Here is a 25,351-nt window from a genome sequence, read left to right on the forward strand (position 1 = left end):
TCTTTAAAAATATCTGTCTTTATTCTAGAAAGTATGTCCCCAAGTTTACCTTCGTAGGGATCCAATATTTTTAGGGTTTTAATCTTTTTTCTTCACTTTGAGTTCTTACCTACCATGAAGGGAACACACTGAATCTCTTTGCACTTGTCAGTGAGCTGTCATAATCCTGGAGAGCCTAAACAGCAGGCCTGTGGCTCTCACTAATGGGAGCTCAGTGACTCTTCGATGTTGCATTTACAGCTACAGTCAAAGGGTTCTTTTTTTTAATCATCTGATGTAACTGGATTGGAGTTAACTGCCTGCATGACTTATTTAGACATATTATGTGATGTCGCCAACTGATTATCCATGATCTTAAAACTAATAGGAACATCTTAGAAAAGGTAAAATTGCACAACTCAACTGCCATTGTTAGTGACATACATTATCTTTCCATCAGTAACTAAACGTCCCCTCAGAGAAGCCAGATTTGTGTTGATTTTTCTGTTTTTTCCACTGTTGCAGATGCAGACCCTCTTTGCCTTTGATGAAGAGGAAATGGAAATGAGAAACAAGGTAGTAGAAGATCTGAAGACAGCCCTTAGGACTCAGCCAATGAGGTAAAGGAATCACTCCCTACAGTCTAAATGTGACCTTTTCCTCTGTTGCAGACAGAGAAAGCCCTCTCTTTAACAAGGATGATGCGTTTTACAGCAGCACGCAGCTAGAAAGAGATTTATTTTCCATCAAGAGTGTCTCAGAAAAATTCTGTTTAATTGCTTCCAATTGAACGGCACACAATTAATATTATTTTAAGACTCACACTTCTATTTTCAACCCTTGAGAAGGCCTTCAGCAGCTGTTAGACCTCACTCATCAGCACACTCCCCCTCGCCATCAGCAACTCCTTCAAAGCCGTCCATCAGCCCATTTTAGTCCGGATGATTCAGCGGTCTGAGCGGGGCGGGGGTGCTGAGTTTTCTCAACAGGAGCCATGAAGTGCGAGATGTGATGTGTAGAGTGACAAAGACCCAGGATAGCCTCAGAGTCTGGGTCACGTCTGGGTTGTGTTGGTGCTCGTTGGCCAACTGTCATTTTATTATGGTTTATAGTGAGATTAAAACCACCTAATAGAGAATGTGCCAGCTTTTATAGCCCTGACATGTGAGGTGAAGATGTTTGATAAGAAATAATCATTACAAATGCTGGTCACCTGGTATAGAAAAACAAACACTGGTTTTACATGGATGCCTGTCGCAATTAAACTCAGATTAAAAATCTTATCTGTGGCAATCTGAGGTTAATTTCTTCAATTACAAGAGGTGAGAGTGAGGGAATGGAAGAAAGAAGCAGGGGAAAGTTGATGTATTTCGGGTGAAATTCAAGCGAAGCGGCTGTTGGGATCTTGGCATGGGTCCAAGAGGCTTTTTTGTAGGTCGGATGATGACCTATATGCAAACCCTAAATTATAAGCCTAGGATGGATGGTGTACGGAGGCTGATTTTTTTTTTTTTTTTTTTTTTTTTTTTTTTTTTTTTTTTGTGGCAACCCATAAAAATCACATGAAAAATAAATAGAGTAAATATTTACCCTGCTGAGGTGGGCACTTTGGCATTGAGTGTGATATTCATGCATGGATGTATTCAGGACCAATGTATGATTATCCTTGTGACGCTTGGTGATGATGAAATAAGCACTAAAATGTTACATTGCATTATTGTTTAATTTTTCCTGCAAAAACATACCAAAAGTAGTGTAAAATCAGGCCCCTATTACGGCCCCGCCCCGTGGTAAAACGTCACAGTCACAACCTAAGAATTCCAGGTGGTCTAGTTTATGCAAAAAAATTCTGGAGTCAATCAGATAAAATCCCTTGCACAAGTTTGTTAAGATGTGAAATGTGTGTGACAGCAAAAACGGTTCCTGTACAATTGAGAGGATGGTCCTAATGTAATTTTTTGTTCCTCTAATCGTGATACAGATTATGTGTACCAATTTTCGTGCACGTATGTGTTACCCAGAGTCCTATCTCACTTTTGGGGCCCCTATGCAATGGATTTGCACAGTTCCACCAAAATACAAAAATTTCACTTGGGGCTGAATCTTGGGGAGAGTTGGAGTTTTTGAGCATGTTAAAGGCCCCAAGTTAGTGATTCTTTGGATGGAATAATAATAATGACACCTACAATTTCAATAGGGTTAGATAGATTCAAGATTCATTCAAGATTGAGGAGGCTTTGACACAGTAGGGAGCAGTGAAGAACTATTTTGACACCACACAAGGGATAGCTTGCTACAAGCCTTGACCAGGGGAAAGTTGCATTTCCAGATTTTCTTGTTTTAAGCTCAGCTAGATATGTTTATACTGAATGGTTATGGGTATGGCTAATGATCCAATGTACTATGGAGAAAATGAATGGGATTTTAACACCAGGAAACACTATCAAGCTCTGTGGGTTTAGTATTTAAAAACTACATTGCACCACATTTTTACAATAGTTTAGCTACCCATTACCTGATCCTTTGTTCAGGACTGTCATAGCTGATTTTCTTTCCCAGCCTTTGTTGTCTTAAATTGGTTAAACTCGCTGTATTATAATCAAAGATGTATATATTACCTGATCAAAAGTATCTGCAATGATGAAATCAGTGCTTTACAGCAATGCAGCTGCTCCCATGCTGTGCACAGTGAATTATTGCTCATTAGCACACAGGTGTTTTAGTACTGTAGCAGGTGCACAGAATATGAGTCTTCAGGGATAGCCTCTGTGATGTTCATGTCCCAGCAAGTCTATCCTTTGTGGAAAAATGGGTAGCCAAGTCAAAAGTGAAGGCATATCTGTATGGTTTAATGTGGCTATTACCTAAATATCCCCTTTGTCTGTTTTCTCTGTGTCCCAGTGTGCATGTAAACTGTTCTTCTTTATGGCAGCATTTGTAAGACATGGCACTTTGTGTCTGTATTCAGCTTTGATTCTTTTCTGCCTTGGATGCCTGCCTGAATTCCCTCCTCCCTCCCCTTAACGCTGGCATTTTAGCGAGGCAGCTGGGCCTGGTCGTGAAGAGGTGCCCTTGTGCCTTTGGCCCGCCCTGCAAGGCCACAGGATCCAAACACACAGAGGGAACACAGGGTGCCAGGCAGAGCGCACAGAAACAGCACAGTGTCAGCAAGCCACCCACTGCTTTCACTTTCACTCACTGGCTGTAGAGCACTGCGACAGTGAGGGGACATGGCAGGGACATATATTCTGCTGTATATGACACACACCATCATGCCAAGATCTGAGGATCTTTAAGATTTTGATTCCAGGTCTCAAACTGTAGAGTCTGGTTCAGCAGCCTTGTTAGTTTGATGACCTTTAAGACTCCCAGTGTCAGTATTCACTTGTTGCAAATGTTTGGTGTGGACAGCAGTTTCAATAAGTCCGCAGTTCCCAGTTTTATTTACCCCTTTTCTAGTGTTAAATCCTACAAAGAACTGGTGTTTTCAATAGGATCTTGAGGCAAAGACAGTAGAAAGAGGATTTTGTTGGCTTCTTCAGTCAGCTTCCTCCAGCAGATATGTTAGACTTTGTTACATTAAAAGAAATCCAAATGTTGCACTTTGTATATGAGGTAGTACTGCCCCTCAACAGTAGGTGGCATTGTGAAAGAAAGGAAGAAAGGGAGCTGCTGATAAGTAGATGGGATGCGGGCCGGACAATTTATGATGTAACATTGAATGACAATAGGACACATGATGTAAGAGGTGCTACTGACGTCTTACGCTAGGTGGCGCTAAAGCAAAACCATGAAATTGACATTGAAATTTGTACAGAGGCAGACCCTGATCATACATGTGAAATATGAAGGCAATCGGATATTTGATATGAGAGTTGATTCCACTTCCTGTGTGATGGCGAAGGATCAAAAGGGCCACTGGGGCATCCGCTAAAGAACCATGTCAAAGTTAGGACAGATATTTAGGAGTTCAGGTCAAAATTAGAGCATGATAGATCCAACACACTTAGAGGAAAACAGAAATGACCCATTTGTGTCACTTCATGTTGGCAATAGAGGGCGCTATGATGGACTGTTTTCATGTGGGCGTGTTCAGTGTGATCCTGTCGTGTTTCAATAAAACTCTGAAGACCATAGAATGATCTCCCACAAAGGTACATCAGTTTTCAGGGCATAATTTTTTAGAAAGAGGCCTTATTCTGAAATTCAGGCAAAGCGGGCGTACTTCCTGTTGGGATTTTGGCATGGGTCCAAGAGGCTTTTTTGTAGGTTGGACGATGACCTATATGCACACCAAAAATCATAGGACTAGAATGGATAGTTTAAAGGGGCTGATATTTTTTGTGGCAACCCATAAAAATCACATGAAAAATCAATGGAGTAAATGTTCCCCTGGCAGAAGGGGGCGCTGTGACAATGTAATGATTTTGATGCATGGATGTATTGAGGACCAATGTAGGATTATCCTTGCGATGTTTGGTGATGATTGACAAAAGCACTAAAATGTTACATTGCATTATTGTGCAATTTTTCTTGCAAAAAACATGCCAAGATTAGTGTAAAATCAGGCCCCTACAACAGCCTCATCCCATGGTAAAACGTCACAGTTAGCACAGCTTTAGATCTCCAGGTGGTCTAGTTTATACAAAAACATTCTGGAGTCAATTAGATAAAATTCCTCAGACAAGTTCAGTAAAATGTAAAATGTGTGTGACAGTGAAAACACAAAAAATTGGACTAAAAATGGTTTGGTTCCTGTACAGTTGAGAGGATGGTCATAATGTTATTTTATTTTTGTCTAATCATGATACATATGTGTACAAAGTTTCATTCAAGTAGTCATTACCCAGGGGCCTATCTCACTTTTGGGGACCCTGTGCAATGGATTTGCATGGTTCCACCCAAATATGAAAATTTCACTTGTGGATGAATTTTGGAGAAAGTTTTGTTAGTTTTTGAGCATGTTAAAGGCCCCAAATTAGTGATTCTTTGGATGGAATAATAATGATAACACCTACAGTTTCAATAGGGTCCTCGCAGACCTTAGGTCAGTGCTCAGGCCCTAATGATAGATACTGAAAAAGTTTGATATTCATGATTCAAGTTTGGGGAGGCTCTGACAAAGTAGGGAACAGTAAAGAACTATTTTGACACCACACAATTGATAGCTTGCTACAAGCCTCGACCTGGAACATACCCCCCTGATTGTCAGGGGGAGAAAAATCTGGTGGACAGTTGGGCTTAAAATTTTATTATATGTGGCCAGCTGTAGAGATGGGATGAGAAACTCAGACATGTGGTTGGAGGTCAGAGTAGAACTGCTGCTCCTTTGCATTGAAATGCAGCAACTGAGATGGTTCGGGCATCTGATTAGGATGCATCAGGAAACGTGTAACTTCTTCACATAACATATTATGTGCCTTTCATTTGGAGTGACAGGGATCATGGGTCACGAGGTACAGAAATGAAGCACCGATATCTGTCTTGTAATTTGAGACCGTAGGTACTGGCCAGACGTGGCTATCGAACAGGCCAGGTGAATCTAGCACCATGTAGTTCCTGGTTGGTACCGGATTTTGATGCTCATCCTTATCTTTTGGACCTGTCCAACTGAGAGGAGACCCTGGGTAGACCCAGAGCTCATCTCCTCTCCAGGCGCTAAAAAGTGTTTTTTTTTTTTCTTTGTCAAACACAACCTGATGCCAGATAAGCCAAAGAAGATTTATTAATATATGGATGATAAATAGTTTGATTTTCTGCTATCATGACAACCCCTCTATAAACCTGCACCATAGGTAGTTTTTAAAAGAATTCTTGCAGTTAATTTTTCTGTAAATCTTTCATTATGCTTTCCTGTTGCCATGGTTAATTATCAAAATTGATGCAAACATTTTCGTCTTGTTGTTAAGATTCAGACGAATTGTTGATAATGTTGGAAGATGCTGTAGAGTTTTTAAAAAATGAATAAAACCTTGCATTGTTAGATGAAATCATGCAGGTATATCCCTGCTCTGACTGCTGCTGTGCCCTTTTTGCCTTTTAGAAGAATTTGTTAAAGGCCCACATGTTTTCAAAATGAAGTTAGATTAATTCTGAACTTAGATATTTGGAGAATTTTCTACATTCCTTTGTTATGCAATTTTACAGCTTTATCTTATTTTCTCTGCCAGCTGTTATCGCTGTGTTACTAGCTACCAAATGAAGCATGAACCATCACACTGCAACCATGCATCACCTCACGTAGAGCTAGTTTTCAGCTTCAGTTACGATCCCTATACAAACATAAACTACTACAGCTACACATGCAGTCTGCACTATTTGGTGTACATTTTACACTAGCCTCCAAACGGTGCAACATTTAAACTCTTGGGTGTTTTTAACAGCTTGTTTAGCATGCTTCCATAAGTGTGGTTAACCTGCATTGATCTTTATTTCTGTGCTGATGAGCTGACTTTGTGTGCGTTCTTGTATCTGTGATGGGACGCTCCATGATCGCTGTCATTTCCGTGCTGAGATGACTGCAGGAGAACAGGAAATTAAGTTTTCTTGGAGGTCACTGAAGCCATGCAGGCCCAGAATGCACTGCAGCATCAGGGGCATGTTAGCGGAGCATTGCAATGATTCTCGGAACACGCTCTCTGGACATCATTTCTTCCAGTCTTCCAGCAAGAATATGGATTTGAGGCAACTGCAGCCCCCACCTTGCTCCCTTGTCAAAAAGAAACCCTTTGGACAAATCACTACTACCACATGCAAATATTATCCTTCAAAACATTTGCCGCCCACTTTCTGAAAGGTTCTTCTTAAAAGAGAGTGAATTTAATATCTGTGTTAACATATTCCAAATATCTGAGCAGGGTGTCACACCACTAGAGAGTCTTGGATGGGGGGATGTTTTCACTTCTTGCAGATTTCTCACCCCTCAGTACTGAGAATTTAAGAAAAAATTGAGAGAAATGAGAGGCAGGTGGGTACAAACAGACAGTTTTTAAAGATACTGAATCTTTCATGACTAAGATTTTATTTGTTCTGTGAGTTTTAGCAATAATATGATGGAATGGGAGGACACTGGGAATAAGGTTGTACTTTGCTCTTACAATAATCCCAAGAAAATGTGGCTTTTGAAGTTTTTTAACACATAAGAGAACTTTTAACAACATTACAGAGTTCATCCTCACCTGTATAAAGGGTTCCTCGAGCTTTTTGCAGGTTAATATTATCTCTGATTTACTCTTGCTTAATATCCCAGCACTTTCATCTTTGACATAGTATACACTGCCCACTTTGGCTCTGTGGATGATGACGTGCTCTGGAGATCGAGGACGGGAAGGGTCAGCTGCTAGATACTGGAGCAGCAGCCAGGGCCGGAGTTTCATGGCTCAGAATGGCCCACTTTAGTTCCTGTCCTTTTACTGAAGATTTATACTTGTGGATTAAGTATATTCTTTATAGTAACATTCAAATTTTAATTTAAAAAAACCTATTAAAGTTAACTTTTAGAGTACAGGAACCAACTTTATCATGTGCAATTATTCACACACTATGAGACAGCAGTTAGCCTGGGCTATTTTAATATTTTGAGATAGTGGAATATTGATTTTTGTGAGCTGTAATCATCAAAACTAAAACAAGGACAGTCTTGAAATATCTCACTTTGAATGAAATGAAACTAGAATATATTTGACTCCCGAACTGTGATGAAACAGGATGAACACAACTGTTGTTACACCCCCACTATATAGACAAAAGTATTGGGCCACCTGACCATTGCACCAACAGGGACTGCATTGTATTTAAATTAGGGCTGTTAATATTAACACGTTAACACTTGTGATTCATCTTGAAACTTTAACGTGTTAAAAAAATAATAACGCAATTTGATCATATGACTAAGTTTGACCACAACTTGCTCCTGTAGTCCTCCAACACGGATGTTTACATGCCTTGGGGTGAAGAGGTGAGAGGGTCAGACACAGCCAGCAGTGATGAGTGAAGAGACAGACCCAGGTCTGCTTAATAGCAATTTTCTTTTTTAAAAGCTGGAGAATGTTAGTGAAGATAAAACCAAAATTGTGGGTACATGCTGCAGTCATGAACTGTCTTTACACCAAAGCACAACGATTCTTAAGTACCACCTTCAGGCAAAGCACATCTTTGCTAATGTTAGCAAAGACGCTAACAACAACATGGGATCAAGCCAGGGTCATACCACTCTGTTCAGTTGCTTCAGGACAGTTTTCTTCTTCAGCTGCTCAGATAAATGCTGAGAAGTGCTCCAAAACTTTGAGCCAGTCCTGTTTGTTAACAATATTAATCCAGTGCAGAAATCTGCAGTGGAATTGGCAAAACTGAAGTCAATAATCGAACTGTACAAGCTGGAGATGGAAAATATGATGCGTTCAGGTAACCTCAGTAAATCAGACAACTGTATTCTATGTTATAATCTGTTCAAATGCCATATAAAATGGGAAAATGTTGTTTTTGATGAGAAACTTCAATAAATACAGTGTGAATATTTGTTATATTTGAGGGATATACAATAGATGTGACAGACTGAATCCTAGCTTTTTAACTCAAGCACTACTCAGCTAAGACCACTTGTAGTTTAAATATTTGCCTTTTTTTTGTCTTTCCACCATATTATAGAAACTATAGTTTCTAGTTTCCCTCTTTTCAGCTTAAACAGCTTGTAGTTTGCTTGGAAGGCTTTCCACAAGATTTTGGAGTTTTTCTGTGGGTATTTGTGTCCATTCATTCTATAGAGCATTTATGAGGTCAGGTGCTGATGTTGGACAAGAAGGCCCGCAATCTCTGTTCCACTTTGTCCCAAAGGTGCTTGATGGTGTTGAGGTCGGGGCTCTGTATGGCTTGTGCCGTATCTGGTAAAGATTTACTGTAACATCAGCACGTGTTTAAAAGTCCAGTTCTAGTTGTACTAACACACCAAGTGGACCTTCTCTTAACTTCACATCAAAACACAAAGTTTGCAAGCGTCAGACACATCTCCCTTTAGCTAGAAGTAAACGTTGCTTTTAGCGAGATCCCCCAAGAGAAGAGTGCATTAAAAGTCTATGAACTATGCAAAACCTTTTTATATCCACCCTGTGGAAAAATTACAGACACTATTAACACAATGATTTGTTATTATTCATTATGTATTTATTTATGGTGCTGGTCCCCTTCCTAAACTCCTCTGCGTTGCATTATGTGTGACTTAGCTGCAGACAGACTGTGAGGTGACTCACTGTCTGATGAATGTCTCTAAATGTGTGCATGTTTTTGGTTTAATAAACAAGTCACATGAGCAATAGTGGAAACACAGCTCACTCCAGTCCATGTCACACACCGCAGACTTCTCCCAGTAGATTTAACATAAACTCTGTCATGTAGGAGCCAGGTCGGGATATACTATACACATCACAGATGTGCACCTTGGCCACAGTTTTTATTGTGCTGTGTATGTGTGTGAAGCAGTTTAATGTGTGTTGCCCTTTGTTCTGCTCTCACTGCTGCAGTTACACGCTGGGCCTCACATCATCTTAGATTTATTTGAGCTAACGCGGTGCTGATATTGTATGACACCTTGTCCAAAAGCTGCAGACACCTCGGTGAAAGTTTAAAGCAGCAGCTCTGCACAACCTCAGGACTGTTGTCCACACCGCCGCCCCGTTTACAGCAGAATGAGATGTGTGTTCGAACATGTCAGTGTGTGTATTTGCTGCCTGAGGGGAGGTGAGTGGTTGTCTGAAAGAAATATTTAAGTATGTGTGAAAGTGGTGATTAAATGAAGGCAGAAGTGAGGGAGGCAGCACAGTGGCTAATGGTTTCTGTTACAGATGCTTTGTGTGTACTGGCCTATATATATACAGTTGCAAGAAGTATGTGAACCCTTTGGGATTTCTTGGATTTCTGCATAAATTGGTCATAAAATGTGTTCTGATCTTCACCTAAGTCACAACAATAGACAAACACAGTCTGCTTAAACTAATACCACACAAAAATGATATGTTTTCATGTTTTTATTGAAAAAAAACATGTAAACATTCACATTGCAGGGTGGAAAAAGTATGTGAACCTCTAGGCTAATGACTTCTCCAAGAGCTAATTGGAGCCAGGAGTCAGCCAACCTGGAGTCCAATCAATGTGATGAGATTGGATGTGTTGGTTAAAGCTGCCCTGCTCTATAAAAAACACACACCAGTTTTGTGTTTGCTGTTCTCAAGAAGCATTGCCTGATGTGAACCATGCCTTGCACAAAAGAGCTCTCAGACGACCTACAATCAAGAAATGTTGACTTGCATGAAGCTGGAAAGGGTTACAAAAGTATTTCTAAAAGCCTTGATGTTCATGTGTCCACGGTAAGACAGTCTACAAATGGAGAAAGTTCAGCACTGTTGCTACTCTCCCTACGTGTGGTCGTCCTGTAAAGATGACTGCAAGAGCACAGCACAGAATGCCCAATGAGGTGAAGAAGAATCCTAGAGTATCAGCTTAAGACTTACAGAAATCTCTGGCACATGCTAACATTTGTGTTGACAAATCTACAGTAAGTAAAACATTAAACAAGAATGGAGTTCATGGGAGGACACCACGGAGGAAGCCACTGCTGTCCAAAAAAAACATTGCTACACGTTTGAATTTTAGCAAAGAGCACCTGGATGTTCCACAGCACTACTGGCAAAATATTCTGTGGACAGATGAAACCAAAATTGAGTTGTTTGGAAGGAACACACAACGCTATGTGTGGAGAAAAAAGGCACAGCACACCAACATCAAAACCTCATCCCAACTGTGAAATATGGTGGAGGGGCCATCATGGTTTGGGGTTGCTTTGCTGCCTCAGGGCCTGGATGGATTGCTGTCATTGACGGAAAAATGAATTCCCAAGTTCATCAAGACATTTTGCAGGAAAACTTAAGACCATCTGTCCGCCAACTGAAGCTCAACAGAGGATGGGTGAGGCAACAGGACCACAACCCAAAGCATAGAAGTAAATCAACAACAGAATGGCTTCAACAGAAGAAAATACACCTTCTGGAGTGGCCCAGTCAGAGTCCTGACCTCAACGCGATTAAGATGACCTCAAGAGAGCGATTCACACCAGACATCCCAAGAATATTGCTGAACTGAAACAGTTTTGTAAAGAGGAATGGTCCAAAATTCATCCTGACCATTGTGCAGGTCTGATCCGCAACTACAGGAAACGTTTGGTTGAGGTTATTGCTGCCAACGGAGGGTGAACCAGTTATTAAATCCAAAGGTTCACATACTTTTTCCACCCTGCACTGTGAATGTTTACATGTTATGTTCAATAAAAACATGAAACTATATCATATTTTGTGCGGTATTAGTTTAAGCAAACTGTGTTTGTCTATTGTTGTGACTTAGATGAAGATCAGAACACATTTGATGACCAATTTATGCAGAGATCCAAGAAATCCCAAAGGGTTCACATACTTCTTGCAACTGTATGTGTGTGTTTTAGGTTATAAGGCTGAACTTTGAGGCAAAAACAACTCTTTGTGTCTGACTGTCTGTCACATGCAGGTCATCCACAGTTGAAAAAGCCAGAGTTGTTTCGTCTGCACCGCTAAAACCACAAAATGTCCGGTCAATTGGAGTGAATCTGAATGTAAATTAAACCATCTGGATTAGTTTTCTGCTCTGTCCTGCTCATTTAGTGTAATATCTACCTCTCTCTCTTCAGATGTATGCTTGCTAAATAGTCGTTTTTTTAAGTAAAGATTATTTAAACAGGGAAACAATGATCTGTGGTCATGTAGAACACTGGTTCTCAACTGGTTGAGTCACAGGACCCATCATCAACTCCTCAGGGAAAATTTTTGTCAATCAGATGTATTTAATAAAAAGTAGTAGAGCTTGGGCCTAAGACAGTTCGAAAGGCACCCCTTGTTGACCCATTGAAAAGGGCTTCATGACCCACTTTTGGGTCCCGACCCACCAGTTGAGAACCACTGATGTAGAAGACACAAGCTAATGAAGAAAGAGATTTTTAGGGATGCACGCAATTAGCTGGCTAAACAGTTAAAATCTGATCCCTTTGAAATTGGCACCAGTTGAACTAATGAACATGTTTTCCCATCAGTTTGGGGCCATAATCTCTGTGAAAATGCTCCAACTAAACTACAACCCAGCTGATACCCACTAGTACCAATGCTAGCTGTCCTTAATGACTACTGCCTTGCTACTCCAGTGCTGTTTACTCTATAAATGCATGCTAACTGCACTGATAGCATTTTGTAAGAACAGCATGACTTTGCACTATTTTGATCTAGAAAATGAGGATTCAATTGTCAGGTCATACTCGCTTGTAATTGTGAGACAATATCAGAAATGGGGACTTCAGCCTGCAACAAGGACTGAATGCTGGTGGTGCTAGCACTGCTAACATTAGTCACTTTATGCTTGCCAGTTTCCCACCATTATGGTGTGGTGCTGTTTGTCATGTCAGTGTGAAGTTGGTTTGCAGAATGCACTTATTTGACTTTAGACTGGTTAGCTAAACATAATTATATTTTGTGCTTAATTGGATGGGGAATTATATGCCTAAGAACCTTACTATTTTGTTGTGATCTTGGACAACGGTGCTATATTACCTAAAATCCTAGATTAACACAGTGATGCCTCTGTTTTTGCACCAAACATCAAGTCATATTCCTTGTATGTGAAATGTACCAATAAAGCACCATTCTAATTCTGATTCTGTTTAATACAGCTTGCCTTGACCTGCAGATTTTGGCTGATGGCTGCCACAATTTGCTAACAGTGATTCTAACAGTCATGGAAAACATGAGGAGGAACTGTTGAGCTCCATGGTTGTGAAAGTTGGGATCACATACTTTTGATATGTGTGTGCAAACTACCCCTCTAACTCAGTGGTTCTCAACCTTTTCAGCCCATGACTCCCAAACTAAAGGTGTCAGAGACAGGGGACCCCCACTGTACCTGAAAGTGGCTGAACACAGTCATGCACATTCAAGAATAGTCATGTGGAGACAAGGCCGTCCATTAGGGGGGAAAATGGCCCAGCCGAACTGGGGTTCAGCAAGATCATGGTCCATTGTAAAGTTAAGCTGTGGTATTTATTTTTAACCTGAATCATAACCACTCTTATCACAGAAACAGATATCTTTTTAATTCATTTGTGCTGTAAGTAGCCCTCTTAAAAATGTTAAACCTTTTGTTTAAAACCTTTTGTTTCACCACCTTTCCCAGCACGTTAATCCTTTTGTTTAAAATGCTGGTAAAGGTGGTGAAATTGGAGTTTAAGAGTAGTGGAAATGGGTTGGAGTTCCTAAAATTGATAGAAGTGGCAAAAAATAACCAAAAGTGGCAAAAATGGGTTAAAGTGGGTAAAAAGTGGTTAAAAGGGGTTAATAGTGGCAATACTGGGTCAACAGAGCCAACAATAGGCAGAGAGTGGGAGGATTTGGTTTAGAAGTGGCAAAAACAGGCAGAAAAAAGAGATGGAAAGGGTTTAACCCTTTAACCCCTAAGCTTCAAAATGGCCGCCTGGATTATTTGTCTTATTTTAGCCATACAAATTGCAGAAGATGTCCTATGAGTAAGCGATTTTGCCCAATTTTCCAGAACACTTTGAACTTTTAATATCTGGCTGTCATTTACAATTTACTGCATGTTAAAAGAGTGTTTAACAGTTTAAGATGAAGAAAAACACAAAAACAGAATTTGATTTTTAGAGTTTTAGTGAGAAAAAACACAGAAAATGTACATGAACAACATATTTTTCATTTGAAATCATAAATTTATACAGTATTAAACATATTTACAACAAATAATTTTGAGTGCTGTCTTTCAATGTGCAAATAACGGCTAATAAAAAAAACTATATACAGGTGTTTTTTCCTTTTCTCTCCTCTCTAGCTGCAAACACTCTCCCCTCTCACACAGAGGTCTTTGTGGAACTGTCTTGTGTCTTTGTGGAACTGACATGTACATCAACATGCCTATAAACTTTTTCATTTATTCTGGAGTTATTTCAGTCCAGAAGAATTGTTTTTTCTTTCTCCAGGTGTTTGGCTGCATTCTTATTTGTGTTTTCACACAGAAGTTTGTAAACAGAGGCATGCAAAAAGTTGGAGAAGATTTCACCTGGTGGTGGGTTTCCTATATTAAGAGGAGGTTGGACACCAGGGGTACATTTTGGGTTGAACCTCAGTGGCTGTAGGACTCCATTGTCAGGCTCTGCCTCATTCTTCCACTTAGGATGATGTGGTGAGCAGCTTTTCTGTCTCATAATACCACCAGAACCTCCAGCACCCTCATGGCCTCTCCCTCTACTGCCCTCAGTGTGGCTTCTGCCTCTACCTCTTTCTCTCTCTCCCAGGCCCTCCTGCTCCTCATCACAAGACAAACTGAAAGTAGTGGAGAAAAATAATCAGCTGGTCACACACACTATAAAGTGCAAATAAGGCATGGCACACGGCAAACATCCACATATACATACGAACACAACTTTGCACACTACACCAAAAAAGTCACCAAGTAATACATGGGCCATATTACGGAGTTACACATGTACAAAGCACAATTACGCGTATGTTGTACAAACTTACTGACTTTGTATGTGTTCTAATAAAGTCACTACACATCATAAGCATTGATTTACTCATACAATAATGTAAATAAACTAAAAACTAAACAGAGAGAGCTTCATTCATCCAGAAATCAACCGGTACAATGTTACCTTTCGTCGCCAGAAGTTGTTCAGTCAGCTGCTCCTTCAGTCTCAAATCTATCTATGAACCTCAGTGGAGGTATAATTACCCAGGAGAGCTGTGTTCCAGGCATTTTCTATGAACTAGTCGCTGTTTTCTTGACTTTTTTTCTCTCGCTCTGCTCTGTTTCTCTGCTCTGCTGTATGTGTCTCTCTGCAGGTCCATGTGTGAGGGAGAGGGGAGAGAAAGAGGCAAACTCTCCTGCTTCCCTAAACAGCGGGAGTGAAACTACCGTAATAACCCCATATTGACTGTGAAGCGCAACTTCTCAGCTTTCAGAAACCGTTGGAATTTTTTTTAATAGCACAAACTATCGCGAAGTTATGGTAGTCCAAAAAGAGCCTGCGCAAGCGTGTCAGTGACGACACACTCAGAGTAAAAGGGTTAAAACTGACAAAAAATAGGTTTTATGTGGCAAAAATGTGTTAAAGTTGGCAAAATTGGTGGGAATTAAGGGATGACAACAGGTTGAAATCTGGCAAAATTGGTGTAAAGTGGCAACAGTGTAAATTAAAAAATATTCTTAGTTTTTTAAGGCATCTGGAGACCCCCTCTCTGTGTCTTGCGTCCTCCAATGGGGTCTCAACCCCAATGTTGAGAACCACTGCTCTAACTAATGGTGATATAGAATATTTTAGGGTGAGAATAAGATTAAATCGCAATATGGGCTGCTGCAATTTCAAATTGCAAAAGGTGCCAGATTTCTTTAACTTCAAATCGGTGTCAAAATATCAGTTTAAAAGGGTTTTTTTGCAGCAGAGATGTGACGCATTACATATTATGCAATTACTAATGTGTCGGGGGTTTTTTTGAATAGTCTACAAAAAAAAATCCTACTCTGTTCACTTTTTTTTTTTTTTTTTTACATTGTTTTGGTAAACATGAGAATTACATTAAATTTATCACTCTCCCTTCAATGCAAAAATGTATCTTTGATTTGCAATATGATTCAAAATCATCACAGATATTTATACAGACTTGCTCAGCCCTTACTTATTCTTCTATTGTGTTGGTTATAATATAAAATGATTTATTACTCGTGTTTTTTGGAAAAAATTAGAGATGAGGAACTTAACAAATAATTGCATTTGCAAAAAAAAAAAAAAGAAATCACAATTAGATTATTTTCCCAAATTGTTCAGCCCTGGACCTGTAACTGTTGCAAAAGATATTCTACTGATTGGACATCAGTGGTGCATGAATACATTTTTTTTTTTTCACAAATTCCCTCAAATAATCTATGTAGTGCACAATTTGCACACGGAAAGTTTAAAATTTTGGAATGTGGGCTGCATTTTGGTTTATATAGAGCTTTTCACTAAGATTATGGGCCTTAACTGATAAAAATATTACAACTAATTCTGGTTTCAGCTAATGCTGGATACAAATTTAACCATTAAGTCGGCTAATCACCCACATCACTGCTCTAAACAGTGATCTTTGTTATAGTATGCACAAATAGCAAACATTTATTCACCATGAACACAGTATTAGCAACATTTAGCAAAGTAACAATGATAGAGAAAATCTGTCTACTTAAGGGCAGGAACCAGACAGCAAATAGCCATCGATCATGATGATGTCGGGCTTCAGTTCTAGTGGAATCAAACATTTGAAGATGCTCCTAGAAATTATGTTATATTAAGTTAAACCCCAGATAAACTATATTGCCGAAAGTTTTCACTCACCCATCCAAATAATTGAAATCAGGTGTTTCAATCACTTCCATGGCCACGGGTGTATAAAATCAAGCACCTAGGCATGCAGACTGTTTCTACAAACATTTGTGAAAGAATGGAGCTCTTTCACAAGAGCTCAGTGAATTCCAGCGTGGTACTGTGATAGGATGCCACCTGTGCAACAAGTCCAGTCATGAAATTCCCTCACTCCTAAATATTCCACAGTCAATTGTCAGTGGCATTATAACAAAGTGGAAGCGATTGGGAACGACAGCAACTCAGCCACCAAGTGGTAGACCACATAAAATGACGGAGCGGGGTCAGCGGATGCTGAGGCACATAGTGCGCAGAGGTCGCAATCTTTCTCCAGAGTCAGTCGCTGCAGACCTCCAAACTTCATGTGGCCTTCAGATTAGCTCAAGAACAGTACGTAGAGAGCTTCAAGGTATGGGTTTCCATGGCCGAGCAGCTGCATCCAAGTCATACATCACCAACTGCAATGCAAAGCGTCGGATGCAGTGGTGTAAAGCACGCCGCCACTGGACTTGATGGAGATGCGTTCTCTGGAGTGACGAATCGCACTTCTCCATCTGGCAATCTGATGGATGAGTCTAGGTTTGGCGGTTGCCAGGAGAACGGTACTTGTCTGACTGCATTGTGCCAAGTGTAAAGTTTGGTGGAGGGGGGATTATGGTGTGGGCTTGCTTTTCAGGAGCTGGGCTTGGCCCCTTGTTTCTAGTGAAAGAAACTGAATGCTTCAGCACACCAAGAGATTTTGGACAATTCCATGCTCCCAACTTTGTGGGAACAGTTTGGGGATGGCCCCTCTCTGTTCCAACATGACTGTGCACCAGTGCACACAGCAAGGTCCATAAAGACATGGATGAGAGAGTTTGGTGTGGATGAACTTGACTGGCCTGCACAGAGTCCTGACCTCAACCTGATAGAACACCTTTGGGATGAATTAGAGCGGAGACTGAGAGCCAGGCCTTCTCGTCCAACATCAGTGTGTGACCTCACAAATGCGCTTCTGGAAGATTGGTCAAAAAATTCCCATAAACACACTCCTAAACCTTGTGGAAAGCCTTCCCAGAAGAGTTGAAGCTGTTATACCTGCAAAGGGTGGACAGACGTCATATTAAACCCTATGGATTAAGAATGGGATGTCACTTAGGTTCATATGCAAGTCAAGGCAGGTGAGCGAATACTTTTGGCAATATAGTGTATGTTCACTAGCAGAGGCTTTTATTGAAGGTTATAAATAAGTCATTACTTATGTGCAGTAAACCTGACGTTACCTTTAGCCATCCTCGGCCTTGACTGCAGTCATTTTCTACTCCACTGTCACTTTTGTTTTTAGCCTCTTTCAATTCCAACTTACATTCCTGGCTTCTTTCTTTGTCTGTCTGAGGAACTTTGCGCATGTTAGTGTGTGGCTGGCTCAGCCTCTGCATTGTTCGCCTCTGTCTGAGCTCATATTGTATGCAGCAGTGGTTGAGCTCTGGCTGTCTTTAACGCAGCCACAGCGGCTTTTTAGGTATGCAGCGGTTGTTCCAAAATAAAAAAAAGGGAAAAGAAAAAGGCCTGCACGCCAGTCGGCTGAGCTTGAATGTCAGTGGATTTAGGAAGACGAGAGGAGACTCCAAAGTCAGTGGAGATGAGATTCATTGATTCAAGCACTCACTGGAGAGAACATAAAAGCAAGGGGAGGAGAGAGAAGTTAGTTAGCTTACCAGGTTTTCTTTCAAGTAAAGTCGCAGTTGAATGTCCTTTTAGGAGCAATGCAGACATGTGAAATGTTTCTACATGCATGCATTTATCGTCCTTCTTCTCCTGTGGACATGCACTAGCAGTTGTTTTTGCTGCAAACGATGTGTGCGTACATCTGTGTGCAATGCAAGTTACTGGAAAGCTGTCAACAAACCAGCAGAGCGAAGCGAAGCCTTGAATCCCTTCCACGTTTTTGATCCTGGATGCCAAGAGCAACATCCCTCAGCCTCTGCCTCCATACATTAATCACACGGATGTTCAGCCTAATTTTCTTCCTGGTTTAAGGCTTCTCTCTCTCTCTCTCTCTCTCTCTCTCTCTCTCTCTCTCTCTCTCTCTCTCTTTCTCTGAGTTGGCCCTGTAATAACCGGACAGGCCTACGACTACCTTCATCCAAAGACTTGTCACTAAAATACGATGTGTAACTTTTAACTCTTAGATCATTTTGTCCTTGCTCCACTCCCAGTGCTTGTGTTATCTCTGAGTCCATTTGCACTTGAAAGGCTAGTTTTTATATTTTTGGCCACCTTGGTATTGAGTGGATGCTAAGGCTGTGGACATCTATTGTGGCTATCACTTATGCCTCTGCTTTATGAAAAATAATATACTCTAGATACATATACAACCATTGTCTTCTAATATTATATGATGGTTAAGTATTAACAAACAGAAAACCCAAAGCTCTGAACCAAAAAAAGACACTTAACCAATTTTAGGTTGTTAATATTTTCAGTGTTTTGGTAGTTTTTGATAGTGTCAGTTTTATAATACCTCTTTAACCCGATGACTAATGGTTATATTAAAAAAGTACCAATGCTTTAAAATGTTATATATGCAATAAGACAGGAGCTTTGGAGAGAAATTAATCCATTAAAACTTGTTTGCAAACTCCTGCACACCATCTTATTTGAGCATATACTATATGTTGGCAGTGTTCAGGTTCAAGTATTTATGTTCATATTGGACAATGTCTTAAGTGGGCATACATTGTACAACTTTCATCCAACTCTGACTTAAATTTTAAGTTGCATGGCTCACTTCAAAGTCATGCCAATTGATTGTGCATCATTTGTTATGCAGTGTATAGGGGTACACAACATAAAGCATTCCCATCTATAGCCACTATACCCCAAATCTCTCTGAGCTCGTAATAACAACAGGATCAACTTTCACAGAAATTACTGGAGGCTAATGCCACTACTATAGCCAAGCACCTCATCCCACCCAACTTCAAAAATCCCAAAATATCCCTTTAAAACAAGAAAATATCCTAATTTTGTGCCCTGGACTTTTGCTTTTGATACCCTAATATCAAATCATATTGAGTTCGATTGTTTTTTGCAAATATCATCTTAAACTTTAAAGTTCTAACATTCTGACAACCTAAACTATAGATGGGTGAAAAAAGAGTGGTGCTTTTGAGGTCAGTGCAATGAAGTAGATATATTTCTTTGTGGTGATGCCTTATAGCAGTTGTTTTCAACTGGTCAAGCATCAGGATCCACCACCGACTCTGTAGTGAGAGATTGTGGTCAAAATTTCCAATGTTTTTTAACCAACCAGATTTATTGAATGAAAAAATAGTGCAGTTAGAACCTCAGACAGAAAATGCATCACTTAGAATAAATATATGTTTAAGGTTTTCAGCTATCTGATGCTACTTTTTGGCTTGACAAACATACCATGAAAATGACTGCATGACCCACTTTTGGGTCCTGACCAACCAAAGAAGTACACATCTAATGATGCAATGATTTGAACTCATATGATCAGTGCTGACGAATTATTTTAGGATTGGGAAAATTGTGGGAAAATTAAAATAGTAGGTAGCTGGGAGATGGCAAAAAAATACAGGAGAAACCTGGGACAGACAGGAGTGTTGGCAGGTGTGTAATTGGCAAGTTGGTTGCATGTATATGACCTTGTTAGACCCCTGCAGACTGCTGCAGGTCAGAGGATTACACGTCTGTGAGAGATTTACTGGTCATGCCAGGTAATGTCTGTGTGCATCTGCTTGGAATCTAGGTCTGATTGTATTTGAGAAGAAAAGATAAGCTGTGACCTGGATATAAGGATAATTGGATGATTTATATATGTTCGTGTCATGTTTTTCCTCACCTGCCAGAAACCAAGAAAACAGTGAGAGAGGAGGAACTCAAAACAATGAGTCTTTAACAACGAGGAGTGATAAATCCAATCTCCCAGACACTCTGTTCTGTCCTCACCATCTTCTACATGTCATCTTTCTTTTCATCCTCCCATGTTTGTCCTCGTCTCCTCTCCCTGTCATCTCGTCTCTTTCCTTCTACAAGTCCTTGTTTGTGTGAAATCATTTACGAGGCTTCTCAGGAATCTGAGTGAGTAGGAAGGTCATTTACTATACAGCCCACAGCACGCTCTCTGGATGAGACTTCCCTCCATGGTTGCATGTCCTGCCTGTCATTTAGTAGATCTTCTTCTCTCCCTGAGAGCTTTATTACTCACTGCTTTCTAATTAGTTCAGATAATGACAGTCATCTGTGGGAGAACTCAGCATGTGACAGAGTAAAGTTTCATTGGTAAAGCCTTTCTCTTGTTAATTTTCATGAAGATCTGGCTCCTTGTTATGGTGCATATCTGTCCAGATTTAGTGTTTATAACAGAAAGCCTGTGTCACAAGTAAAAAGGTAATGATCTTTTCATGTGCTGTTGAAATAATCAGAAAACCAGAGACCATTCAGGGGAAATTCATACCATGTTTGAAAAATTTTGGTTGAGCAAGCAGCAACCTCCGGTACTGAAAAAAGCCAGTGCGGAAGTGCAAAAAATTGCAATATCGAAAGTGTCCACTTGACAGGAACACCAGAAGTTCCGTCTGAACACATGTTAAGAAGCCGTTTTTTTACACTTGAAATGAACTGGTTTACAGCCTGGTTCAAAAAGCAAAACGTGTCTCATTAGCTAATGTCTTCATATGCTCTCGCTGTCACACAATGGTTTAGATTATATTTAGGAAAAACCTCACTGCGCACCGATTGGTGTGTTTCATTTGATTGACAGATTGCTCGACAGGCAGAGGCTACGTTTCTGACAACCAGAATGCTAGCTAGCTAGTTGAGTTTAGTGGGCGGGCTGTTAGGTTGAGCCAAAGTTCGGTTGAGGCCGCAGTTTAAATGTGGAAGCCTCAGCAGATTGGCATCAAAAGCTGTTTGAGTCCGCCTATTGTAAGCAGACAGCTGACGTCACACAGGGTTTGTCCAATTCTTTCTACAGTCTATGGTTCTGAGAATTAAATTAAATAATTAAATAAATTAAAAGACTTGCTGTTGCCAAACCCAAACATGGCATGAGAAAAAAAATAGCAATAATCCTTTTCATCAACTGAAATTTTACACAACTCTTTATTTGTCTTCCTTTGTCTTCGTCTTTGTGCTGCAGATTCGTCACTCGCTTCATTGAGCTCGACGGCCTCACCTGCCTCCTCAACTTCCTCCGCAGCATGGACTATGAGACGTCGGAGAGTCGCGTCCACACCTCCGTTATTGGCTGCATCAAAGCCCTGATGAACAACTCCCAGGGCCGCGCTCACGTCCTCGCCCATCCGCAGAGCATTAACACCATCTCACAGAGCCTGCGGACGGAGAACATCAAGACCAAAGTGGCAGTGTTGGAGATCCTTGGGGCCGTGTGTTTGGTGCCTGATGGACATAAAAAGGTGCTGCAGGCCATGGCACACTACCAGAAGTATGCTGCAGAGAGGACGCGCTTTCAGGTGAGGGGAGTTTAGGAGATCTTATCACAAGAGTTAGATGTTGTGTTTATTGAAGTGTTAAAATCACACTCTTGTGTTATGAAAAAAATAATGACAAATACATTTAAGAACTTTTTCCTTCTTTAGCGTGACCTGTCACATCATCAGTTCAACTCATAACCAACCCAAGTGTTTTTGGAAGCATTGATAAAAGACAACCCTGGGCAGATAAATGTGCACACCCTTAGACTACCACTTAATAAATCATCTTTCCATTTCATTACGGGATTCAGTCTTTTTGTGTTTAGTAGGAGCCTATCATCATAGTCTACCTCAACCTGGCAGAATTTGCCCAGTCTCCTTTTCAAAAATACTCTAAATCTGTAAGATAGCACAGGAATTTCTTGTGCACAGCAGGCCATCTCACAGATTTTCAGCAGGATTCAGATCTGTCTCTGGCTGGACTAGTTCAAAATGTTAAGCTTCTGAAGCAATCTTTTGTAAATTTTGGATGTATGCACGCTGAAAAGTGAAATTCATCTTCATCCTCAGCCATCTACCAGATTACTGGTTTTGCGCCTAAATTGGCTGATATTAGGAACTGTTCACAACTAAACCAGTTCCAGCTGAAGATGAATATGAATAGAGTACTTTGGTAAAGTATTTTACCCCCTTCCTAATTTCTTACTTTTTCATTGTTGTCACACTACTATTTCAGATCAAATATTAATATTAGACAACAAAAACCAGAGGAAATACAGAAGGCAGTTTTTAAATAATGATTTCATTTATCAAGGGGAAACGCCATCCAAACCTACCTGGCTCTGTGTGGAAAAATAATATCCCCCCTTGCTGAATCGTGAATTACACTGCAGTGAAAAAGTATTTGCCCCCAATCTGATTACTGATTTTTTTTGCAAATTTATCACACTTAGATGTTTCGGATCATAAAACCAATTTTAGTATCTTACAAAGACAACCCAAGTAAATACAAAATGCAGTTTCTAAACTAAAAAAGCACTTGGAGAGCACAGACCTCCGCCATTAGCCCTATCTCCCAATAGTAAAGAATCCTTTAAAATATTCCTGGATCCAAACAATGATCTGGATCACTCCCAAAATCTAATCAGTTCTTCCTCATGCCAATTCTGACATTTCCTGAAAATTTCATCAAAATCCATCCATGACTTTTAAAGTTATGTTGCTAACAAACAAACTGACAAACCCTGCCGATCACAAAACCTCCTTGGCAGAGGTGATGATGATTTTAAGGTAAAAAAAAAAATCCAAACCTATCTGGCCCTCTGTGTAAAAGTAATTGCCCCCTTAGCCTAATAACTGGTTGTGCAATCCTTGGCAGCAATAACTGAAATCAAGTGTTTGTGATAACTGGTGATGAGTCTTTCATATCGCTGTGGAGGAATTTTGGCCCACTCGTCTTCACAGAATGGTTTTAACTCAGCCATATTGGAGGGTTTTCCAGCATGAACTGTCCGTTTAAGGTTACACCACAGCATCTCAGTTGGCTTTAACTCCAGACCCTGACTGGGCCACTCAAAAACCTTAATTTTTTTTTTTTTTGAGCCATTCAGATGTAGACTTGCTGGTATGTTTTGGGTTGTTGTCCTGTTCTATAACCCAAGAGTGCTTAAACTCTTTTTATCAAATGCTGTGTTATTTTTACTCCAGATGTAACAGTCTGCACACCTTCCAGAAAGTTCAACTTTTGTCTCATCAGTCCACAGAATATTTTTCCAAAAGTCTTGGGGATCATCAAGATGTTTTTTGGCAAATGTGAGCCAAGCCTTTGTGCTCTTTTTGGTCAGCAGTGGTTTTGGCCTTGGGACTCTCCCATGATGCCATTTTTGCCCAGCGTCTTTCTTATGGTTGAGTCATGAACTCTGACCTTAACTGAGGCCAGTGAGGTCTGCAGGTTTTTGGATGTGGTTCTAGGTTCTTTTGTGACCTCCTGGATGAGTGGTCGTTGCACTCTTGGAGTCATTTTGGTTGGTGGACCACTCCTGGGAAGGTTCACCACTGTTCCCAGTTTTCTCCATTTGTGGATAATGGCTCTGACCTTGGTTTGCTGGAGCCCCAAAGCTTTGGAAATGGCTTTGTAACCTTTTCCAGACTGATAGATTTCAATCACTTTGTTTCTCATTTGTTCTTGAATTTCTTTGGATCATGGCATGATGCGTTTCTTTTTGAGATCTTGTGATTTCTTGATTCAACAAATCTGGCAGTAATCAGGCCTGGGTGTGGCCAGTGAAATTGAACTCAGCTTTCCAAGAACTGTGGTTGATCACAGTTAACTCATGATTTATCAAGGTATGGATTTTTCCCCTTAAATAAATAAAATCATCATTTAGAAATTGCATTTTGTATTTACTTGGGTTGTCTTTGTGAAATAAAAAAAATTGGTTTGATGATCTGAGACAGTTAAGTGGAACAAATATGCAAAAAAAAAAACAAAAAAAAAAAAACAAAAAAAAAGAAATTAGGAAGGGGCAAATGCTTTTTCATGGCAGTGTATATTTCATTTAATCTAAAGTCCATTGCAACATTGTTCATAGAATTAAAATGATTGGTTCAGTTTTCAGAAATTTGAGTGGTGATTTCTCATAAAGTAGGTGGTGGTGGGTCCTGACCCCCAGCAACAACTTCTCCAAATATTGAGACAACTGTGGGCATATAGTTCAGAATAATTCCCTAATAAATCAAGCAGTGGTCAATAAAATGAGCTTCAGACTCACGCTGCAGCAACTCAGACTGTCTGCCTCGGGTTAAGTCAACACCGTGGCCTTATTAATGGCAGGTGAGGGCATCCAGAGTTATGGAGGTCAGGCGTCTTTGGTGCTTTAGTGACTAGCAGCCCTGTGTCAACAAGCCATGTCTCATCGCCCCTCAGGCTTTTTGATAAATCATACCATCTTAGGCCAAACTAACATCACAAGCTGAGTGATTGTGATATGTTTAGTGTGTTGGTTTGAGTTATGATTAGGCTGGAAAGTATGTCGTTAAGTATTTGAGAAGTATGTGAGAACAGTGACCCATGTTACCTGCTTCTCTTTAGTGTTATCTGTCCATAAATCAAGATATCTTTCAGTTCTTTTGTCTCTGATCCAGATATCTGGTTATGTGACTTTTTTTTTATCAAACATTCATGCTTACTAACTCTCCCGTCTTGTCCTGGCTTTGTAGACGCTGCTGAACGAGCTGGACAAAAGCACAGGCCGCTATAGGGATGAGGTCAACTTAAAGACTGCCATCATGTCCTTCATCAACGCTGTGCTTAACGCTGGAGCTGGAGAGGTCAGCATGGACACCCATACCACTTTTATATCACGCCCTATTCGATAGAAGCAAATCTGATAACTTAAGAACTAATATATGAGAGAACAAGGATGAATCCCATTTATCCCTCAACTCTTCCCCT

General features: G+C 40.3%; 1 protein-coding gene across 3 annotated transcripts in view; it reads left to right on the forward strand.

The window, feature by feature from the left end:
- daam2 (dishevelled associated activator of morphogenesis 2) overlaps positions 1–25,351 on the forward strand; it is a 236,507-nt gene that overhangs the window by 153,843 nt on the left and 57,313 nt on the right. For all 3 annotated transcript variants that reach the window (XM_041812437.1, XM_041812436.1, XM_041812438.1), the window contains exons 5-7: positions 505–599; positions 21,603–21,936; positions 25,117–25,227. In XM_041812437.1, the coding sequence (XP_041668371.1) occupies positions 505–599; positions 21,603–21,936; positions 25,117–25,227 (540 nt within the window). The remainder of the gene's footprint in view (positions 1–504; positions 600–21,602; positions 21,937–25,116; positions 25,228–25,351) is intronic.

This window comes from Cheilinus undulatus, linkage group 18 (genome assembly GCF_018320785.1).
Source record: "Cheilinus undulatus linkage group 18, ASM1832078v1, whole genome shotgun sequence".
In the NCBI taxonomy this organism is placed as follows: Eukaryota; Metazoa; Chordata; class Actinopteri; order Labriformes; family Labridae; genus Cheilinus; species Cheilinus undulatus.